The 18,140-nt window shown below is 36.2% G+C and overlaps 1 protein-coding gene across 4 annotated transcripts in view; it reads left to right on the plus strand.

Annotated features, from left to right (window-relative positions):
• Positions 1-18,140, plus strand: part of Prp40 (pre-mRNA processing factor 40) — an 874,860-nt gene that overhangs the window by 504,080 nt on the left and 352,640 nt on the right. For all 4 annotated transcript variants that reach the window (XM_068373863.1, XM_068373864.1, XM_068373862.1 and 1 more), the window contains exon 9: positions 7,077-7,199. In XM_068373863.1, the coding sequence (XP_068229964.1) occupies positions 7,077-7,199 (123 nt within the window). The remainder of the gene's footprint in view (positions 1-7,076; positions 7,200-18,140) is intronic.

Here is an 18,140-nt window from a genome sequence, read left to right on the forward strand (position 1 = left end):
CGGAATTATTAAGAAACTGACAGCTGTTGGATCCCCTTCTCCTGTATAAGTACGATGTCTTGTATATGTATTCTCAATGTTGAGTCTGTTGATGTCTTTAGTGGATGAAAGTACTAACTCCAATTAAGTCTTTTCATTTTTCCTTTTGTAGCTATAATACATTTTATATTCATCATGTCTCAGGTTTCATGATTTCTACACACACATATATTTATATATATATATATATATATATAGATATATATATATATATGTATATATATATATATATATATTTCATTATATATATATATATATATATATCATTATATATATATATATTTATTTCAATATATATATATATATATATATATTTATACACACACACACACACACAGTGGTACCTCTACATACGAATTTAATCCGTTCCACAACCGACTTCGGATGTAGAAAATGTCTGGTTGTTGAAACGAATTTTCCCTTAAGACTACATTTAAATAGGATTAATCCGTGGTGGAGCCCAAAAACCTATGATAACTCCTTAATAAATTACTACACATAATTACACATGACAATAATACACTCTAAATTAGATAATAGACATGTAAAAAAGAATAATTATAAAGAAATAATAAATAATAAACGGGTTTTTTAGCGTCACTTTACCTTAGAAAGTCCAGCGCAGGTGTCGGTCTTGCTACGCAGAGAGGAGACGGACGGGCGGCGAGGAGGTAGAGAGGGTGACCTCGATAAACGTACACTACCGTGACTTATTCTAACTTACGCTAAGTGAACTTTAACCTAACTTAGCTTATTTATTTTTTTTATTTTTATATTTTATATTTTTTTTTACATTTTCTTTTTTTCTTTTTGATGATTAATTTTAATCACTTTCACTCTCTACACTTAAGATTGATTGAATTTTTTCTCTTCAATCTTTGCCATTTTCTTTGTTTCACTTTCTTTCGCTTCACTCTTTGAAGTTTTCTTTGAACCACTTCTATCCTCTTCATCACGAGTTCGCTTCGTAGTTTGTTTTAAAAAAGCCATCGATAGAAAGTTGCTTGGTACGGCTTTTCAGAATGTTTCGAAAATGAGTTAGGCAAACATCATCGAACTGCGCAACTACACGTCAAACCTGCAAATTTTTGGATGGTATTTGTCGATGAAGTCGACCACGTCTTGATATTTTCCTAACACCTCTTTTATTTGCGCCGAACCTAACACATGTTCCACCTCCTCGATCTCTTCCTCGTCATCACTCATGTGCTCAGACATAGCATGGAGTTCCTTGGGCTCCTCCGTAGTAAGTTTATCATGATGTTCGGCGACGAGCTCCGTGATGTCATCTGCATCGACCTCCAGACCCTTCTTCCTTTTCTCACCACTACCACTACCACTTGCGAAACTAAGCCTTTTAGGACCCATGATTTATGTAAAATACTGTAAAAGGATGAACGTAAAAAATCACAATTAAAACACAGTTAATAGTAGAACGCACAGGGCACAACCACACGAAGCCGACGAAAATAGAGGAATGACCCAAGCCACGCTAATTGAGGGTCCCTCCGAGGTCGAAGTGCTGCCTTCTATCAGCTGAAATAAAAAATACATCCGGCTTTATGAGTACCATTTACGTGTACAGGTATTGTTTACTTCGGGTGTCGAAAAAAAATTCGGGTGTAGAGTAGGAACGTGTTTGAATTGTACTTTGCGTGTCAAAAAATTCGGATACAACCGGTACGACGAAAATTGCTTACTTGGTGTGTCGAAATAAAATTCGGGTGCAGAGTCAAAAAATTGCTTGAATTTTACTTCGGGTGTTGGAAAATTTGGATGTAGATACGTTCGTGTGTAGAGGTTCCACTGTATATATATATATATATATATATATTTAAATTATATATATGTATATATATATATATATATATATATTTACGTATTTATTTAACATGTATATTCAGACTTTTAAAACCTTCCCTTGTACGTAGTACTGTTAACAAACTACCCTTTAATGTACAGAACACTTAATGCATGTACTACAGTACCCTAAACTAAAACAGGCACAAATATTAAAGGCGATTTTATATCATGCGTTTCCTAAACACTCCAAAAAGCACGATAAAAAATGGCAACCAATGTTATGTTTACGTTTATCTCTGATCATAATGAAGAAACAAACGCATTTAGTGTACACATCTGTGTATAGGTTAGTTTTTGCATCGATTATATTGATTATACAGTATGCCGATTTGTTATTACCAATGTTTTACTTAATTTTTCTTAGGACTTCCAAGTGAAATGTTTTTCTTTATGACACCGCCTGAAACGGCGTAATAAACAAACGAAGGCATTTAACGCGCATGATGAAAGTGATAAATAATGATATTACAGTAAAAGCTTTTAGAAAATATGTTATTACAAATTTTATTTACTGTAACTATATAAAATCATGCATACGTAGCAAAGCAGGAAAACAATTTACGAGAGAGAGAGAGAGAGAGAGAGAGAGAGAGAGAGTAGTTTTACGTACGTAAATGTAAATTTAAAAAAAAAAAAATAGCCCCATTTCATATGAAATAGGTTATTACAAATATTTTACTTTATCATATCACAGTAGTCTGTATAATACTGTAAAGTTCAGTACAGTATGTTGTTAGTCGTGGCGATGAAATTCTCACGAAACAAAAACACGGCATTCGATTACAACAGCTGATTCATTCTCTCTCTCTCTCTCTCTCTCTCTCTCTCTCTCTCTTCGTGTTATACAATACTTACATATAGATGAAGAAACTAATATTAGTTTTTTTAGTGTCAATTAAATACGAAACGAAAAAATTATGCCGAGTTTACATCCATTTCAATCGTTGCTAAAAATACGGCATCTGATTTCATCAGCAAACCACTATTTTTTGGGAAACATCATTTTATTCTAGAAAATTGCTACTCTTTAAATAGTTAACCCTTTTACCCCCGGGGTATTTGGAAATTTCCAACCCTTAACTCCCAAGGGGTTATTTTTTTCCCAGCACATTTTGCAGTATATTTTTTTTCAAATTGCTGTAACAGCCTTAATTTTTGTCATAGAGAGGTCAGGTTGGTCTCATTCTCTTGGAAAATGCCTGAATTTTCTCAGAAAATTCTCAAAAAATATGAAAAACTAATTTTTATAGCATTTTTTTGCAAGGACGTACCGGTACGTCCATGGGTGTAAAGGTATGGTTTCTGTGAAACGTACCAGTACGTCCTTTGGGGGTAAAAGGGTTAATTGCACATTAAGAAAGCGTGTACTTTTGTTTTTAAATTTCGGGTGTGTTTTAAAAATCGAGTATTGTTGACTTCTTTTTGTTTTACTTTTGGCTGTGATCAGATCAGCTGACGTCTAGCTGCCGCTCTTGAGAGTGTACAAATACACTAACAAAGTATCGTTTATACCATTTCTTAACTTATTCAAACCGTCTATACAGTTGATATTACATAAGCACCAATGTGTTATAACCTATCAAATTTATTTGTTTATTACAGTACATTTAAAACAACACTCTCTCTCTCTCTCTCCTCTCTCTCTCTCTCTCTCTCTCTGTGGGCTACTTTTCACTACCTCCAATTCCTTACCTCTCTCTATCTCTCTAACAAATGATATCTTTGTTGCTCCTCAAAGTTTCATTTCTATTGAAAATCAATCATGATTCAATTTTCTTTACTTTCTCCAATCTCGCACCATCGGTCACATCGCGGTATTTTCGAAATTTCCGGAAAATCCACGATATATGTATATACCTGCGTTATGAAAAAAATCCGCGAAGTGGTGAATCCGTGATAGTCGAACCGCGAAGTAGCGAGGGATCACTGTATATATAAATATATATATATGAAGGGGTTAGCGTTCGATCCCAAGTGTGAGGTAGAAATTTATATATATATATATATATATATGTGTGTGTGTGTGTGTGTATAATCTTTATTATGTAGGGGTATATACACACATGCATACTATAAAGTGTACAATTTTACTTGTAAATATGATAAACAAAGAAAACCCACAATTATGAAAGGAAATATACTCCTGGCTTTTGAAGTGACCATCTCTTGCCCTTCCTTTTCAGAAAATAGATAGTTGGAAATTTTAGAAAGTGGCATAAAAGAGGTTTGTATAACAAAAGAAAAACGTTACATTCTCAGCAAAAATCAGCTGAAACTGGGTGCCCTAAATTCAAGGTTTACAGAAAATAGATATGCTTGTATTTAGATTCATATGTGCCCATACATGTATTTATGAACTATACAAGAGCTACAATTCAGTGGTTATTTCAAATTTATTTTTGAAGGCTTATAAAGTTTTGTCTTTGAATTTATTGATCTAAAGAAAGTTTTCATAAAAACTGAAAGCAAGGGTAACATAATATTTTGTAATGGAAAGAGAATCGTTTTTAAGGATGGTGGGAATTTTCTTTGTCATCCCCCAAACAGGCTAAGATTCATATATCGACACCTTCCTGTAAAATTGCAAAATAGTTGGGTTATACAAAAATAATTTGACAGTTAAAAAGATGTTGACAAAATCAGGGAAGAAACTATAGCTAATAGAGCATGTAAATATAAATATCCATGTGGAACATTTTACAAGGTCTACATTGGAGAGTTGATAAATTTGAAAAGAATAAGAGAATATAGAGAAGACATTAGGAAAGAAAATTTAAATAGCACTTTTTTTTTTTAAATATGACACAGAAAAATCATCCAATAGTTTTGTAGAATATTGACAAATTTGTAACAGTGCCTGATACACATAGACAACCACTGGTTGAATCTTTTAATTCAAAATTCTAAGAATTTTTATATATGTGAGAGTAATTTTAAATGAGATTTTTTTTTAAATAGTATGGTCAAATTTAAAGAAACAATTGTTAAGGGGGTGTTGAAAGTTGTAAACATTCCCAATTTGAACGCTGTTTAAGTTTACCTGAGACTGTAGTGGTTGTTCTGTTTGTCATACAAACCATTTTTTGTGCTAAAACTCTATGAATAAGTGTTTTTTGAGGAGGACGGGAGTTGCCCTTCAAAAGTTAAGAATGAATTTCCTGTTGTGAGTGTGTGGTTATTTCTTCATCATCATCAGTCCACTGCAGAAAAAAAGGCCTCGTGTCTGTTTTTGGACTTTCTAGCCACTTTTTACCTGCAAATGTTCTTCATTTGTCATTCCATCATTTTCCCTTCCTTTCCCTGATTCTTTTGCAATCTCTAGGGACCCATTCTGTTATACCGTTATTCTCATATGTCCTACCCATGTCCATTTTTTCATATATGTTGTTAGAATATCCTCTACTTTAGTTTTCATGTGTATCTATTATGCTCTTTTTCTGTCTCTTAGTGTTGATCCCATCATTATTCTTAACATAGCTCTGAGTTGTAACTAGCTTGTTCTAAGACTTTAGTAAGGCTTTAAAGTTTCTGATACATAAGTTAATACTGGTAGGGCCATCTAATTAGATATTTCTCTTTTTAGAGAAAGTAGCAGTTTACTCTTTATAATTAATTTTTTTTACCAAAATCTTCCCATCCCACACTTATCCTTCTTTTAATTTCAGTCTCATATCGTGAGGGAACACTTACTGTCTGTCTTGAATATGTGTATTTATTAACAATCTATAGAGGTTTTTCCATAACCCTTATTTTTTATCCATGCATTTTCATTAAACATCCTAGTTTACAGTCCTAGGAAAAATACAAATTAAACATTATCCTAGTTTACAGTCCTAGGAAAAATACAAATTGTTTTTAAAATTTGTATTATTACTGAGTAATTTTTCAGGTCTTTTGTGTCCCCCTTTTTGTGAATTAGTATAATGGTATTTTTTCCACGCTGTAGGTATATACCATTGTTACAGTCATTTTTTGTAAAGTTCATATGTAATTAAATCAATTGTTCGGATATTCTTTCCTGCTGCTTTGCCTCTCTTCATGCCTTTTAATGCTTGCTTTACTTCTCCTGCTGTTATGTTTGGTACTGGCTCAGGCATTTCATATTTTTTTTATTGGCAAGTTAGATTCTGTATCATTATTGTATAGTATTGTATATATATCTGCAATTTTATCACCATCACTTTTGTTTATGAAAAATTATTGATAGACTTTCTATGCTGTATATGGAAAACTGAAATTTATCTGCTTGTCTAACTATCAAAATGTCTGAAAAATGAATACTGCTATTTTTTTCTATAGTAAATTTTATGGCTGGTACCAATGAATTAATGATTAAATCAAAACCCTTAAGATTAAAATTTTCTTATAGAATACCCAAAACCTTGTCAACATATTGATACCAAACAATTTTTGAGGACTATTTTTAAGGAATTGGTGTAGATTAAAAAAACTGCTTATTTATGGTGGATAAAAGAGAGGACAAAGGATTACCCATGACCATACCATAGACTTGTTCATGGTAATCTCATTTTAAACTAATTTTACTCTTTTTGATATGGTACGTAGACAAAGAAAGTTCAATAATGGTATGGGTTGGTAAAGGTAACTCATAAGCATAAAAATTATCAGACAGGAAATCCAATAAATCATCTGCAGGTACCTTGGTAAACAGTTAAGTGATATCAAAACTAACTTATCTATGGTTAGACATGAACATTTTGTAATTTGTTGCAAAGATCAACTGATTTTTTATATTTCAGGTTGAAATAGATCCTAAAATTAGAACAGGTAATTTATTTAAATAATTTGATAATTTATAATTAGTAGATCCTTTTGCACTATTAATTGCTATTATTGGATTTTCTGTTTTACAAGTTTTAATTAAACTGTATAAATAAGGCATTGATGGTTCAGTGGAAGTAAAATAATCAATTAAGGATTTTCCTGCTTCAGAATAGATTTTAAGCTTTTGTTAAAACCTTTATTGACATCATGTAGCTGAGAGTATTTACAGACGGGAATCAAATGGGTTGAAAAATGTTTCATTGTAAGGCTATTAGAAAATGTTGATGTACTGTATATCTATAAAATAAAATTTATTTTAGAAAATAATTCACAACATTACTCCTATTTATATGTTTTTCTTATATTTTCCCCATCATTTTTTTTTTCAGGAGGAGCAACGACTTAGAGCTAAGAAAGCCAAAGAGGATCTCGAGCATTTTCTGCTTAATAGTGAACATATGAGTTCAAATGTGAAATTCTACCGTTGTCACGAGATGTTTCAGCACTTGGAGGTTTGTCTTTATGAGATTTGAAAATAATTTGGGGTTTTCTTGCAATTTGATTGCTGTAACCTTTTAGCTCCATATTGAACTGGGACTACCCAACTCAAAGTTTTCTGTACATTATACACGAAGATAAGAAAAATAATCTTTGTCATATGTACCGCTGTTGGTGAGTGCATTTCCATGAAATGTCATCATTAATAAAAAAAAATGTATTGCTATTGTATACATGTTATATTTTATTCATTTGTTATGCAGAAGCTTGTTATTATTCATGCAATATTTTACAGCAAATAAATCTGGAATTTTACTTATAATACCTGGTTGACATGAAAAACTAGATTACTAGCCTAATTTAATTTTTTTTAACTTGAAAACTGGTACTTATACTAGGCAAGACCTCACTAAGATTGAGACTAATTTTTCACGTTGCATACTCTGCACTATCTTTTATTTTCTAATCAGAGCAAGAAATATGTTCTTTTTTTGTACTCACTTTACCAGTCAGTGTATGTACAGTAAAAATATTTTCTTTTTGTGAACTGCATGAACATTTGTGAGTAATGAGCTTCACGTTTTTCGCTTAGTTTGTTTGATTTTTCTAAGGAGTTTTTCCAGTCAATGGAAATTATACTGTATTTAATTTTCTATAAGTTTAGTTTACTTTGCTAATGATACCTATTCTCCAAACATATGGCTTGTGTGTCACATAACACTCAAAAGCATCTCCAATACTTTTTTTTTCTATACTCCCCTGATGTTCATATTACTTTTTCTTTAAAAGATCTCCATAATTAACATCTACCCATAAATCTTTTAATTTTAAAATGTTCCCATTTTCTTTCCCTTCAATAAATACATATCCTTAGTAAAGGAAGAAACATTACAGTGATAGTGATATGTGGGAGCTGGCACGTCAGCCTCTTTGTCTCTTCAGTTTATAGGTCTTGTTGTTTGTGTTCAGATGCTCTCCAAATTGTTTGTTTTTTACTGTGCACTAAGATGTCTTCCCCTGGTTTTGTTAGCAATTACTATGTGGATTGTACACTATGCAGCAAAACTGGTGATACTTTTTTATTTTTGCACTGGACAACCATTATTCTCAAGTTGCCATTTAGTACAAAATCTTATATTTCACTTTGTAAACATTCATATGTATGAGGCAATGTTAGTCACTTATGTAGGATTTTATCATTGAAAAATATTAGATCGTTAAAAATTTCATACAAAAATGATATTCAGAAGAAAAATTTTAATACATTATTGTAGTACGATTCCCTCTATCACCAACTCTGAGAGACTAGTCTTGGTACTGTCTGTCTGGATAGAAAGAAATGGGGAAAGAAGGCGTCAAGATGGAGAAAATTTTAAATAGAGCCTTATAGCTTATAATGGTTTATGCATTTGGGATGTGAATTCAAATTTATTACTTAATTTTGCATATAAGTAATAAAAAATGCTGAAAGCACTGGAATTCAAAATCACCTATGTTAGAAAGAAACGCAGATTTCTGTACAGAATAGGTTTAACATTCTAGCCACATATGATTACCTCAAAGGATATAGAAGGTCCTTGTGAAGTAAGGATGGTTGATCATGTACCCCTAGAATCTAAATCAGAGAAGAAAAAGAGTTCCTAGAAAATAGAACCCCCCTCTATAATCAATAAAAACAAATAATGAAGAATGTGTGAGTGAGGCTGAAGAGGTTTCTTTTAAATTTATTGTATAGTAAGATTCGGTGGTTTATGTAATAAATGGAACTGTTGCAGAAACAAAAACAATACTTATACTCCCAACCTCTAAATCTGAACGTAACATGATAATTAACGAAACCACCAAACATGTAGTAAAGTTTGAGATCCACAAGAACTCTTATGATAGACAAGGAGCTAAAAAAAATAATTGGTAATGTACGATTTGAAGAAGTAAAATCATTTTCACTTATATGAGTCACTAGTAAAGCGATTATTTTACATGGAACAACAACAGAGAATAAGCAGCCCACAAAATTTCTTGCAGCTGCAATGATTGCTTCATTTCTGAATTTCATAATGTTAAAAGTATGAATGCAGTTCACATAAAATTGGCGATCTGATAGATAACCATATCAAGAATAAAGTTAAAAACCAGTATTAATTATAAAACCACTGTGCTGGTTATATGTGTTGAACATGTGATAAACAAGCTTGCAACAAGCAGTGATTATCATGGAAAATTTATTGAAAACTTAATGAAAATAAAAATAATAATTAGGAAGTAAATCATAATCAAAGTAAACATCAGGAAATTTTATCTGAAGAACTAACACCTAATACAAAAATTAATATTAGCACAGACAAACAGAAATCCAACTCAAGCAAAATAGGCTTAAATAACACTGCCTAGTGGAAATCCATTTCCATTGCCTTAATATTCAATCCAAGCACGATTCAATGGAATATTAATGATTTTAAAAATTGTTTGATCAAGGAAAAATTCAAAGGCCATTAAAAAAAGTTATAACCCTAATGCAAAATGCCCATAGCATACTAACGATGGTATGCCAACCCCTTCGCTACTATGACGTCGGGATACTTCACAACCTGCCTGGTGGTACACATGGTGATGTCGGGATGTGACATTTATTATTATCATTATTGTTGTTGTCATCATTATTACAAGCTTTAATATAAACGATATTAAGGTTAAAATTACTTGTATATCATACAAAAGATTATGGTCGTGTATCACACAGAGTTCACCCTCGAGAAATTTCATAAAAAATGTCCTCCTCTCCCTGATGTCAGTTCTTCCTCTTTTTACAGTCAATCAACAAAGTCTTTGGGATTCTAGCCTTTATTTCTGATTGTATAAGAGCTATTTTAGTCTGTTTTCTTGTTATTTGGGGTGTTTTTATGTTGCCATATCAAGTCACATTACTCCCTCTAGCCAATGTCGACATTCCCTACCTGAGGCATTACTCAGACCTCCCTGACACCCCTAGCTATAGATATAGAGATCCTTATATCTCAACCCTACCACCAACTGAAATACTTGTGATTCTAGTCCTCATTCCTGATTATCTAAGGTCTATTTTAGTATATTTATATGTTGCATTTATGTTCAAATCACAAAAAAGGTACTACAAAGTGTTCTTCAGTTTTCCACCTCTAACTCCCAAGAGTCCCACCAACAAAGTAAGAAAACATAATCAAAACGTTTTACCAGTAATGCAAGATATTGACTTTGACGAAATTTCTTTTTCACTCATTTTATTCTTTTTTTCTCAACCCTCATTTCTACAAAATAATATAATCTTTGTCATATATTTCATATTAGTATAGTTCATTGTTTTCCCGAGTAAAAGCTAGCCAATGGCCATTATTTCCATTTATTACCATTCAACGCAGTAGCCTATTCGTCATGTTCTTATGTGCGCAGTTTCTTTCTAAGCTCGTGAAATACCCAAAACAGGAATGATCCAGTTCATAGCGAGTTAGTGATGGTCACACACAAGGTAGAATGACAGACAAATGAACAAATGTGGTCACACGCAAGATAGAATGACAGACAAATCAACAAAGCTAATTATATTATCTCTCTCTCTCTCTCTCTCTCTCTCTCTCTCTCTCTCTCTCTCTCTCTCTCTCTCTCTCTCTCTCTCTCTCTCTCTCTCTTGTTTATCATGTATATACCTCATAAATTATACATTATATAATACTTCTTGTGTCAGAGGAAACAAATGGATATTTTCATATTTCTGTATAACATAGTTTTTTATCTTTCTATAGCTATTTAATCGTGGAATTGTTACGGAATAAGATAGTCATCTCAATAGATATATAAATTTTTCTCAGCATAAAATCCCAGTGCTTTACCATACCTTATAGATATAAATTATAGAATACTTCTTGTGTTAAAGGAAACAAAAGGGAGTTTTCATTACATTTCTCTATAAAGTCCATTATTACTGACGAGAAGTTTTATATCTTTCGACAGCTATGTATAGTGGAATTATTACAGAATTATTACAGCCCATCTCTCTCTCTCTCTCTCTCTCTCTCTCTCTCTCTCTCTCTCTCTCTCTCTCTCTCTCTCTCTCTCTCTCATCAGTAGACAAGTTTGTTTATTGTATGCCTTGTTATTATATATTTTTGTAGACATTTTATGTCAAAGGAAACATATTTTTGAGCATTTCTTTATAAAGTGAAATATTTTATTGACTGCTTGTTTTTTTATATATTTTGAAAGCTATCTATTGTGGTATTATTATGGAAACACTTAGCAGTAACGAAATAAAAATGCAAATACTGTATACAAATTAAACCACTTACAGGCTTAAAAAAATATATCCAAGAGTCACAGCTACTGAGTGGGGATCGTTGCCTTGTATCTTGGTCAGTCCTTTCTGCTGATGCATTAGGAACTGCGATCTATATTCATAAACATGTAATTTATGATGCTAAGATCTTTAACATATTAGAGGTAGTTCTGTTTTCCACTGATATTTTATAGCACTTCTATTTTCACTGAAGTATGCAGTAAAGTCCCAAGTATCTGGGTGATAGGAGGGGTCAGTCTGATGAATGCCTTTTTGGCATAATCTATTTCTGTGGGAACGTAGGGTTTCTTGGTTGAGGTATATGATTCTCTTGCTGGAAGAATTTCTTCTATTGCTTTAAGGATGTCAAAAGTGATGGTGGATTTATTTGGATCCTGAAATACATCTGCCGGTGTCGCTAATGATTATCCAAAGAGTTCTTCCGCTGACTAAGTGTTGAGGGCTTCATGTGAGGGCCTTTCTCAGTCCTAATAAGACCCATGGTAAATTGTTTTTCCACCTTCCATCCTAACATTTTGAGGTGAGCACTGTTTTTGAGAGAGATTTGGAAATACTTGACTATCACGTTGGTTCTGGGTTGTACACGGTTGTATGGTTTGATTTTATTCTAAGGCTGGCATAAGGGAGCTTCATATTGCTGACTTGAAATTAGCCTCTTATCACTGTTTATAAATTGGAGAACTTGGTGGTTATTGACCCAATTGATTAAAGCTTTTACACAGCTTTCCGTCATCTGCTGATTGACAGGTGTTGCCTCAAGCAATCTGGTACTGTATTCGTTTGATGATGACGAAAAGGTATTCATATTCCTTGGATGTGGGTAGGGCTCCCATAGTTTTAACGTCAATATGAGCTATGGGGAGAGCAATTGTTTTGAATTCCCCCTTTTCCTCCTCAAACCAATGGAAGAAGATAGGGGCGAGGACGTCAACTACTTGTCCCACAGGCAATGGTTGTCTTTGCGCCATCTATGATGAAATCCTTCAATGACAGGCTTGACTTTCCTGACGGAGATTCGTTAGGTCTTCATCGTCCTTCTAGTTTACAGCTATCCTGAGTTGGATGGCGTTAATATTGTTTCTGGAATAGGTACTTGCAACCTTGTTGAAAGATGCCATCTGGTACGTGTTTGTGCAGGAGTACTCAATGATCGCTGATAATTGCCATTGTTGGAATGCTAACCAGCAATTGGCCTATTTGTTCCGACACATACAAACCTTCGCTATTTATAATTGAGTATTACTTTCGGCGCAGCTGAAAGACGAACCATGATAATTTTAGTGAGGGAAAACTACCCCATCCGCTAGTTAGCGGGTGGGGGGTGGGGTAGACTGGCTACCCCGCTCACTCACACCTCTCGGCTGAGTAACCACTTTACTTTTTGGCTCGGTAGAGTACGGACATGCTGCCCTTCTCTCCCGCAAAGACTTGCCTTGATGATTTTATTTTTTATTTTTTTTCCTTGTGTGTTTTCATTTATCTTAAATATTTATTAGAGTGTATATATGTATAAATGGAAATATTTGTTGATAAATACGTGTAACTTTAATTGCTGTTGACATTGTATCCAACTGCCTCCGCCGTAAGGGAGTTGTCATTGCCGCCCTTCTCTGCGACTGATGATCGGCAGGTTCTCAACACTGCTGTGTGTTTGTTTCATTACAGAATTAAAGTGTATAACAGTTCAGCTCCCTTTCGAGGAATTATCTTACAAGGAAGGGGACTTATTCCCTGAATAGTGTATTTTTGCAATGCAGCATGAATTGTAATTGATAACAACTTCCTTTTTTTTTATCAGGTAACAGTGACGTAGAACACAAGGCCGAGGGCTACGGCCGCCCTGTTCGTTATCCTGCGCTCCATGTGGTAGCTCGTGAGCTGCCCTCATTACGAGGTAGCATTCTCTGTCAACTTTCAACTTGACGTTCCTCCTCTGAGGAGAACTTTCTCTCTCTCTCTCTCTCTCTCTCTCTCTCTCTTGAGAGAGAGAGAGAGAGAGAGAGAGAGAGAGAGAGAGAGAGAGAGAGAGAGAGAGAGTGATTTTTGTTACGCCTATGCTTTTTTCCCATAGAGCTGGGAGAAAGCTTTATTTAGGCTATGTCCTCTTGCGGGAGGACTTCTCTCTCGTTCTCGAGAGAGATTTTTACGCCTATACTTTTTTCCCATAGAGCTGGGAGAAAGCTTCCCTTAAGCGATGTCCTCCTTCGGGAGAACTTCTCTCTCGTTCGCGAGAGAGAGTTTCTTACGCCTACGCTTTTTTCCCATAGAGCTGGAAGAAAGCTTGTCTTCGGCGATGTCCTCCTTCAGGAGGACTTCTCCCTCGTTCGCGAGAGAGATATTTTACACCTACGCTTTATTCCCATAGAGCTGGGAGAAAGCTTGTCATAGGCTATCTCCTTCGTGAGAACTTCCCTCTCGTTCGCGAGAAATAACTTGTAGGAGCTTGCTGATCCACCAGGGGCGGTGGCAGAGCTTTCTCCGAAGCAGGTTATCCCTTCGGGGGAACGAGTCTCTCGTCCTCGAGAGAAGACTACCTCTGGGCATCGGCGGTCCCCCGTTACGATTATGGTTCTCCTTCAGGGGCGGAGCGAGAGCCTTCTCTTAGGCGACATTCTCCTTCGGGAGAACAAATCTCTTATGCGGAGGTGTTATCATGAACCTACTGGTTCTCCTTGATCCTTCAGGGTCTCGTTCGATCACCCTTTGGGCTGGCGTGATCGTTGAGCCTTTGGGCTCTCGTCATTTTGATCCTGCAGGTTCTCATGACAGTAGGAGTCCTTCGGGACTCTGCTCGAAACCTTCGGGTTTCAGTTACGCTGAACCTTCGGGCTCTCGTAACGATGGTAATGTTGAGCCTTCGGGAACTTGTACCATCAATCACGCTGACCTTTCGAGGTCTCGTGACAGAGGAACCTTGGTTCCTCGTTACGCTGATCCTTCTGGGTCTCGTGACATTAGTTATGCAGAACCCTTGGGCTCTCGTAACTTTAGTCACTGTGAAACTTCAGTGTTTTGTGACAGAGAAACTTCGGTTCCTCGTTGCGCTGACTCTTCGGGGTTTCGTAAGATTAGTTACGCTGAACCCTTTGGCTCTCGTAACTTTAGTCACTCTAACACTGGTGTGTTGTGACAGGAAAACTGCGGTTTCTCAATACGCTGACCCTTCCGGGTATCGTAACATCAGTTACGTTGAACCCTAGGGCTCTCGTAGCTCTAGTCACTGACACTTCGGTGTTTTGTGACAAGGAAACTTCGGTTTCTCGTTACGCTGACCCTTTGGGGTCTTGTAACATTAGTTACGCAGAACCCTTGGGCTCTCGTAACTTTAGTCAGTCCGACACTTCGGTGTTTCGTGACAGGGAAACTTAGGTTTCTCGTTGCGCTGACCCTTCGGGTTCGCGCAACACAGTTCACGTTGAACTTTCGGGTTCTCGTGACCTGAGTCATTCCAAGCTCTCGTTGTGTTGATCGTTCGCGCTCACACAACACAACCTATATTGGCGCGCGCATGACCATATTGGCTCGCACGCACGACCAACTTGGTGCGCACGCTATCGGTTGAAATGCACGAACAACTCTTATGAACATTCGGGGTCTCACAACGCAGTTCACGCTGAAACTTTTGGTTCTCGTGACCATAGCCATACTTATATGACAGAGTTTTTCCGACTCTCGTTGCGCGAAGTGTTTACGAGTGCACAAGAGGTTTACTCTCATGACAGAGTTTTCGAACTCTCGTCCTGTGAATTGTTCGCGCGCCCATCGTCATCAAGAGTTTTACTCTGATGACAGAGGGATGCCTGCTGCCTAAGGGTTTACGAATCTCTACAGGTAACTATAACACAGTTCCTTTGGGTCCTGGTCACGTAACACGATTCCTGGAATTCCATCAGGAATCAGCGATAGAGTTCCTGTGGGTTCTCGGCACAGCATCCCGTAAGGTCGTGAGAAAGAAATTCACAAATAGATTCTGAACCCCTAGGTTCTCATCCGAATCTCTGTTTTCACGATTCAGAGTTTTATGAAAACTCTATGGTCAACCCCCCCTCCCCCTCTCTACGGGATGGGTCTTCCAAAGGTGTGACTTGATACGTCACTCTACACTCCCAGCTGATTACTATATCAGCTAGTCTGGTTTCGCCAGCACCAATCCTTTCGTTTTCGAACGAACCACCATCATCTTTCCTCCACCTTCCCACTTCGAGTGGTTTGGTTAGCAGATGGAAATGAGCGGGGAATGAAAAATTCTTTACGTTGCAGTTCATTTCCCCTGGCAGGCCTTGCCTGATTTAGATGGTAGTTTTCTCACTATCGAGAAAGCATTCGATGGCAACCCCTTAGGTAAGCAGTCGATGGCAATTATGTCTGGCCTTCTTGAAGCAAACCCCCACATACGAGACTTCACCCTTTATCGGGAAACTCGTTCCTGAGAAGTTTTCACAAAACTTCAATGGGTGTTAAAACTTCATGAAGGCCGTAAGCCTTCCCGGAGCAGGCACTCTAGCCAAGACAAAACCGCAAGGTTATTGTCTTAAACTCAGTTCTACCGTTTGATGAAAGCAGCCTCCCCCGTCATTGTTCCGTGGGTATAACGACTTGCCTTTTTACACGATAGTCTTCCGAGACTTTTTATTCTATCCTTACAGGGTTATTGTTTCGAACAATTAGTCCCGAAGGAACATTGTTAGCTAACGTTAAAGAACGATAGCAACAGCGTGGGCATCTTTTCATTACGCTACGAACGTTTCAAACCCTGCTCACGGGTAAACAGACATCCGTTTTTGTGTAATGAACCCTTTCTAGCCCCTCACATAAAGAGGAGGGGTAAACCAAAGGGGAAATGATCGCCTCTATAACTGTATATTTTGTTTGAAAACATGTTCGCTCTCATTCAAGAAAATATTACAGTTAGTCAACGATCAAAATTCTTTCGGCAATAATGTTGCGATTCGTCGCACATACATTATTCCCGCAGCCGGATTCGTTGCAAACGTTTCCTGGAGGCAGAGAATATGCATGCGCTTGCGCAAATGGACAAGTACATATATGCGTGCAAGCGATCTTTCTGCCAATAAGGGCTATATACATCTTCCAATTAGAACTCTGTTCTATTAAGTTGTATATTTATATCCCTTATTGAAACCAGGTTATTCAGTACATTACTTGGCAACTTTCCTGTAACCATACATACAGCATTTACGTTCTGCCTCCTTATAGGCATTTTTTCCATTCCCCCGATCGGAAGTTGTGGAGGATTAATTTTTGTTTTATTTTTTTGTTTTTTGCCAAATCCTGAGAGAGAGAGAGAGAGAGAGAGAGAGAGAGAGAGAGAGAGAGAGAGAGAGAGAGAGAGAGAGAGAGAGTATCGATTGCTTGTTGTTAGAAGGACTGTTGGTATAAATGAGGTTGTTTGTTTACTTTTCGCTAGGTTAGGAGAGTAGTAAATGTTTCGGAGCGAATGCTTTTTTTGATTGACTGCGACTTGAAGCAGTTGTGTGATTTGAATGCTGGATTATATTTCTTATTCTTTTACCAGCGTGGAAGTGATTGATTTATTTTTATGAGTAAGTACAGTTTTGTTTATATTTGCTTGTCGTGATTTTGAATGATAGGAACAGTTTATTATTATTTATCTTTGATTATAGTGCTATAGTTTAGTTAGCTAGGACTGTTTGTAAGTGTTTTTATTTTTTTTGCAGGCCGTAATTCCTCCTTTGGAGAGGTTTTCTTTGTATGTAAAATTGTTTGTTGACGACCTGGCTTATAATAAGGAATTGGATATGACTGTTCAGATTTAGTTAAATGTTTATGAACGGACCGAATGATATTCCGATTGCTGTTGATGATGATGTTTATGACGATGATGAGGATGATGATATCTACCAACCCAATCAGCGAGGCAGTTGTGGCAAATTGCCGCACAGTCTAATCTGTTGACCACAAAGCTGTGATAGTGGTAGTTTGCCGTAAAAGACAGTCGGCTTTGTGTTGACAGTGTTGGTGTCTGATAAAAGATATATTTATTTTTGGTGTTGGTGTGCGGGTAAATTTGAATTTGTTAGGGGTTTTTTTGGGGTTTATATGAATGGTGTTTTGGTTATATATCTAGTTAAGTTTTGATTAGTTCTAAGTGTTTATTTTGATAGTGGATAGTTTGTGATTTCTTTTTAGTTTTGAGAAATAGTTTTAAGGATATGTTTTGTTTTTATGTCCTTTTTATCCAAGAGTCCAGTTTATGATAACGTAAGGGGAAAGTTTGTATCGAAGAGAAATTTGTCAGTTAGAGTGATTCAAGGGTGTGGGGGTTGTCCTTGCAACATCCCGCCATATTATTTTGGCGCCCGAACAGGGACTACCGAGGCGGGACTGATAGCTGGACTCTTTGTCGAAGGACTGATAGGATATGGATTTAGAATTAAGACTGAAAAAATGGAAGAATAGTTAAGGGTTTTGAAGGAGGAATTGCGGTTGATTAAGGAGAGCAAGAAGTTGTCTGTAGAAAAAGAGAAATTGTTGCTTGAGAATGCGAGGTAAGTTGTGAGAATGAGGAGATGTGAAAGGAACTGAAAGCACTAAAGGGAACTGTAGAGAGAGTGGAAGAGAGTGTTGAGCTAAGGATGCGTGAGAA

The sequence above is a fragment of the Palaemon carinicauda genome, chromosome 5, assembly GCF_036898095.1.
Source record: "Palaemon carinicauda isolate YSFRI2023 chromosome 5, ASM3689809v2, whole genome shotgun sequence".
In the NCBI taxonomy this organism is placed as follows: Eukaryota; Metazoa; Arthropoda; class Malacostraca; order Decapoda; family Palaemonidae; genus Palaemon; species Palaemon carinicauda.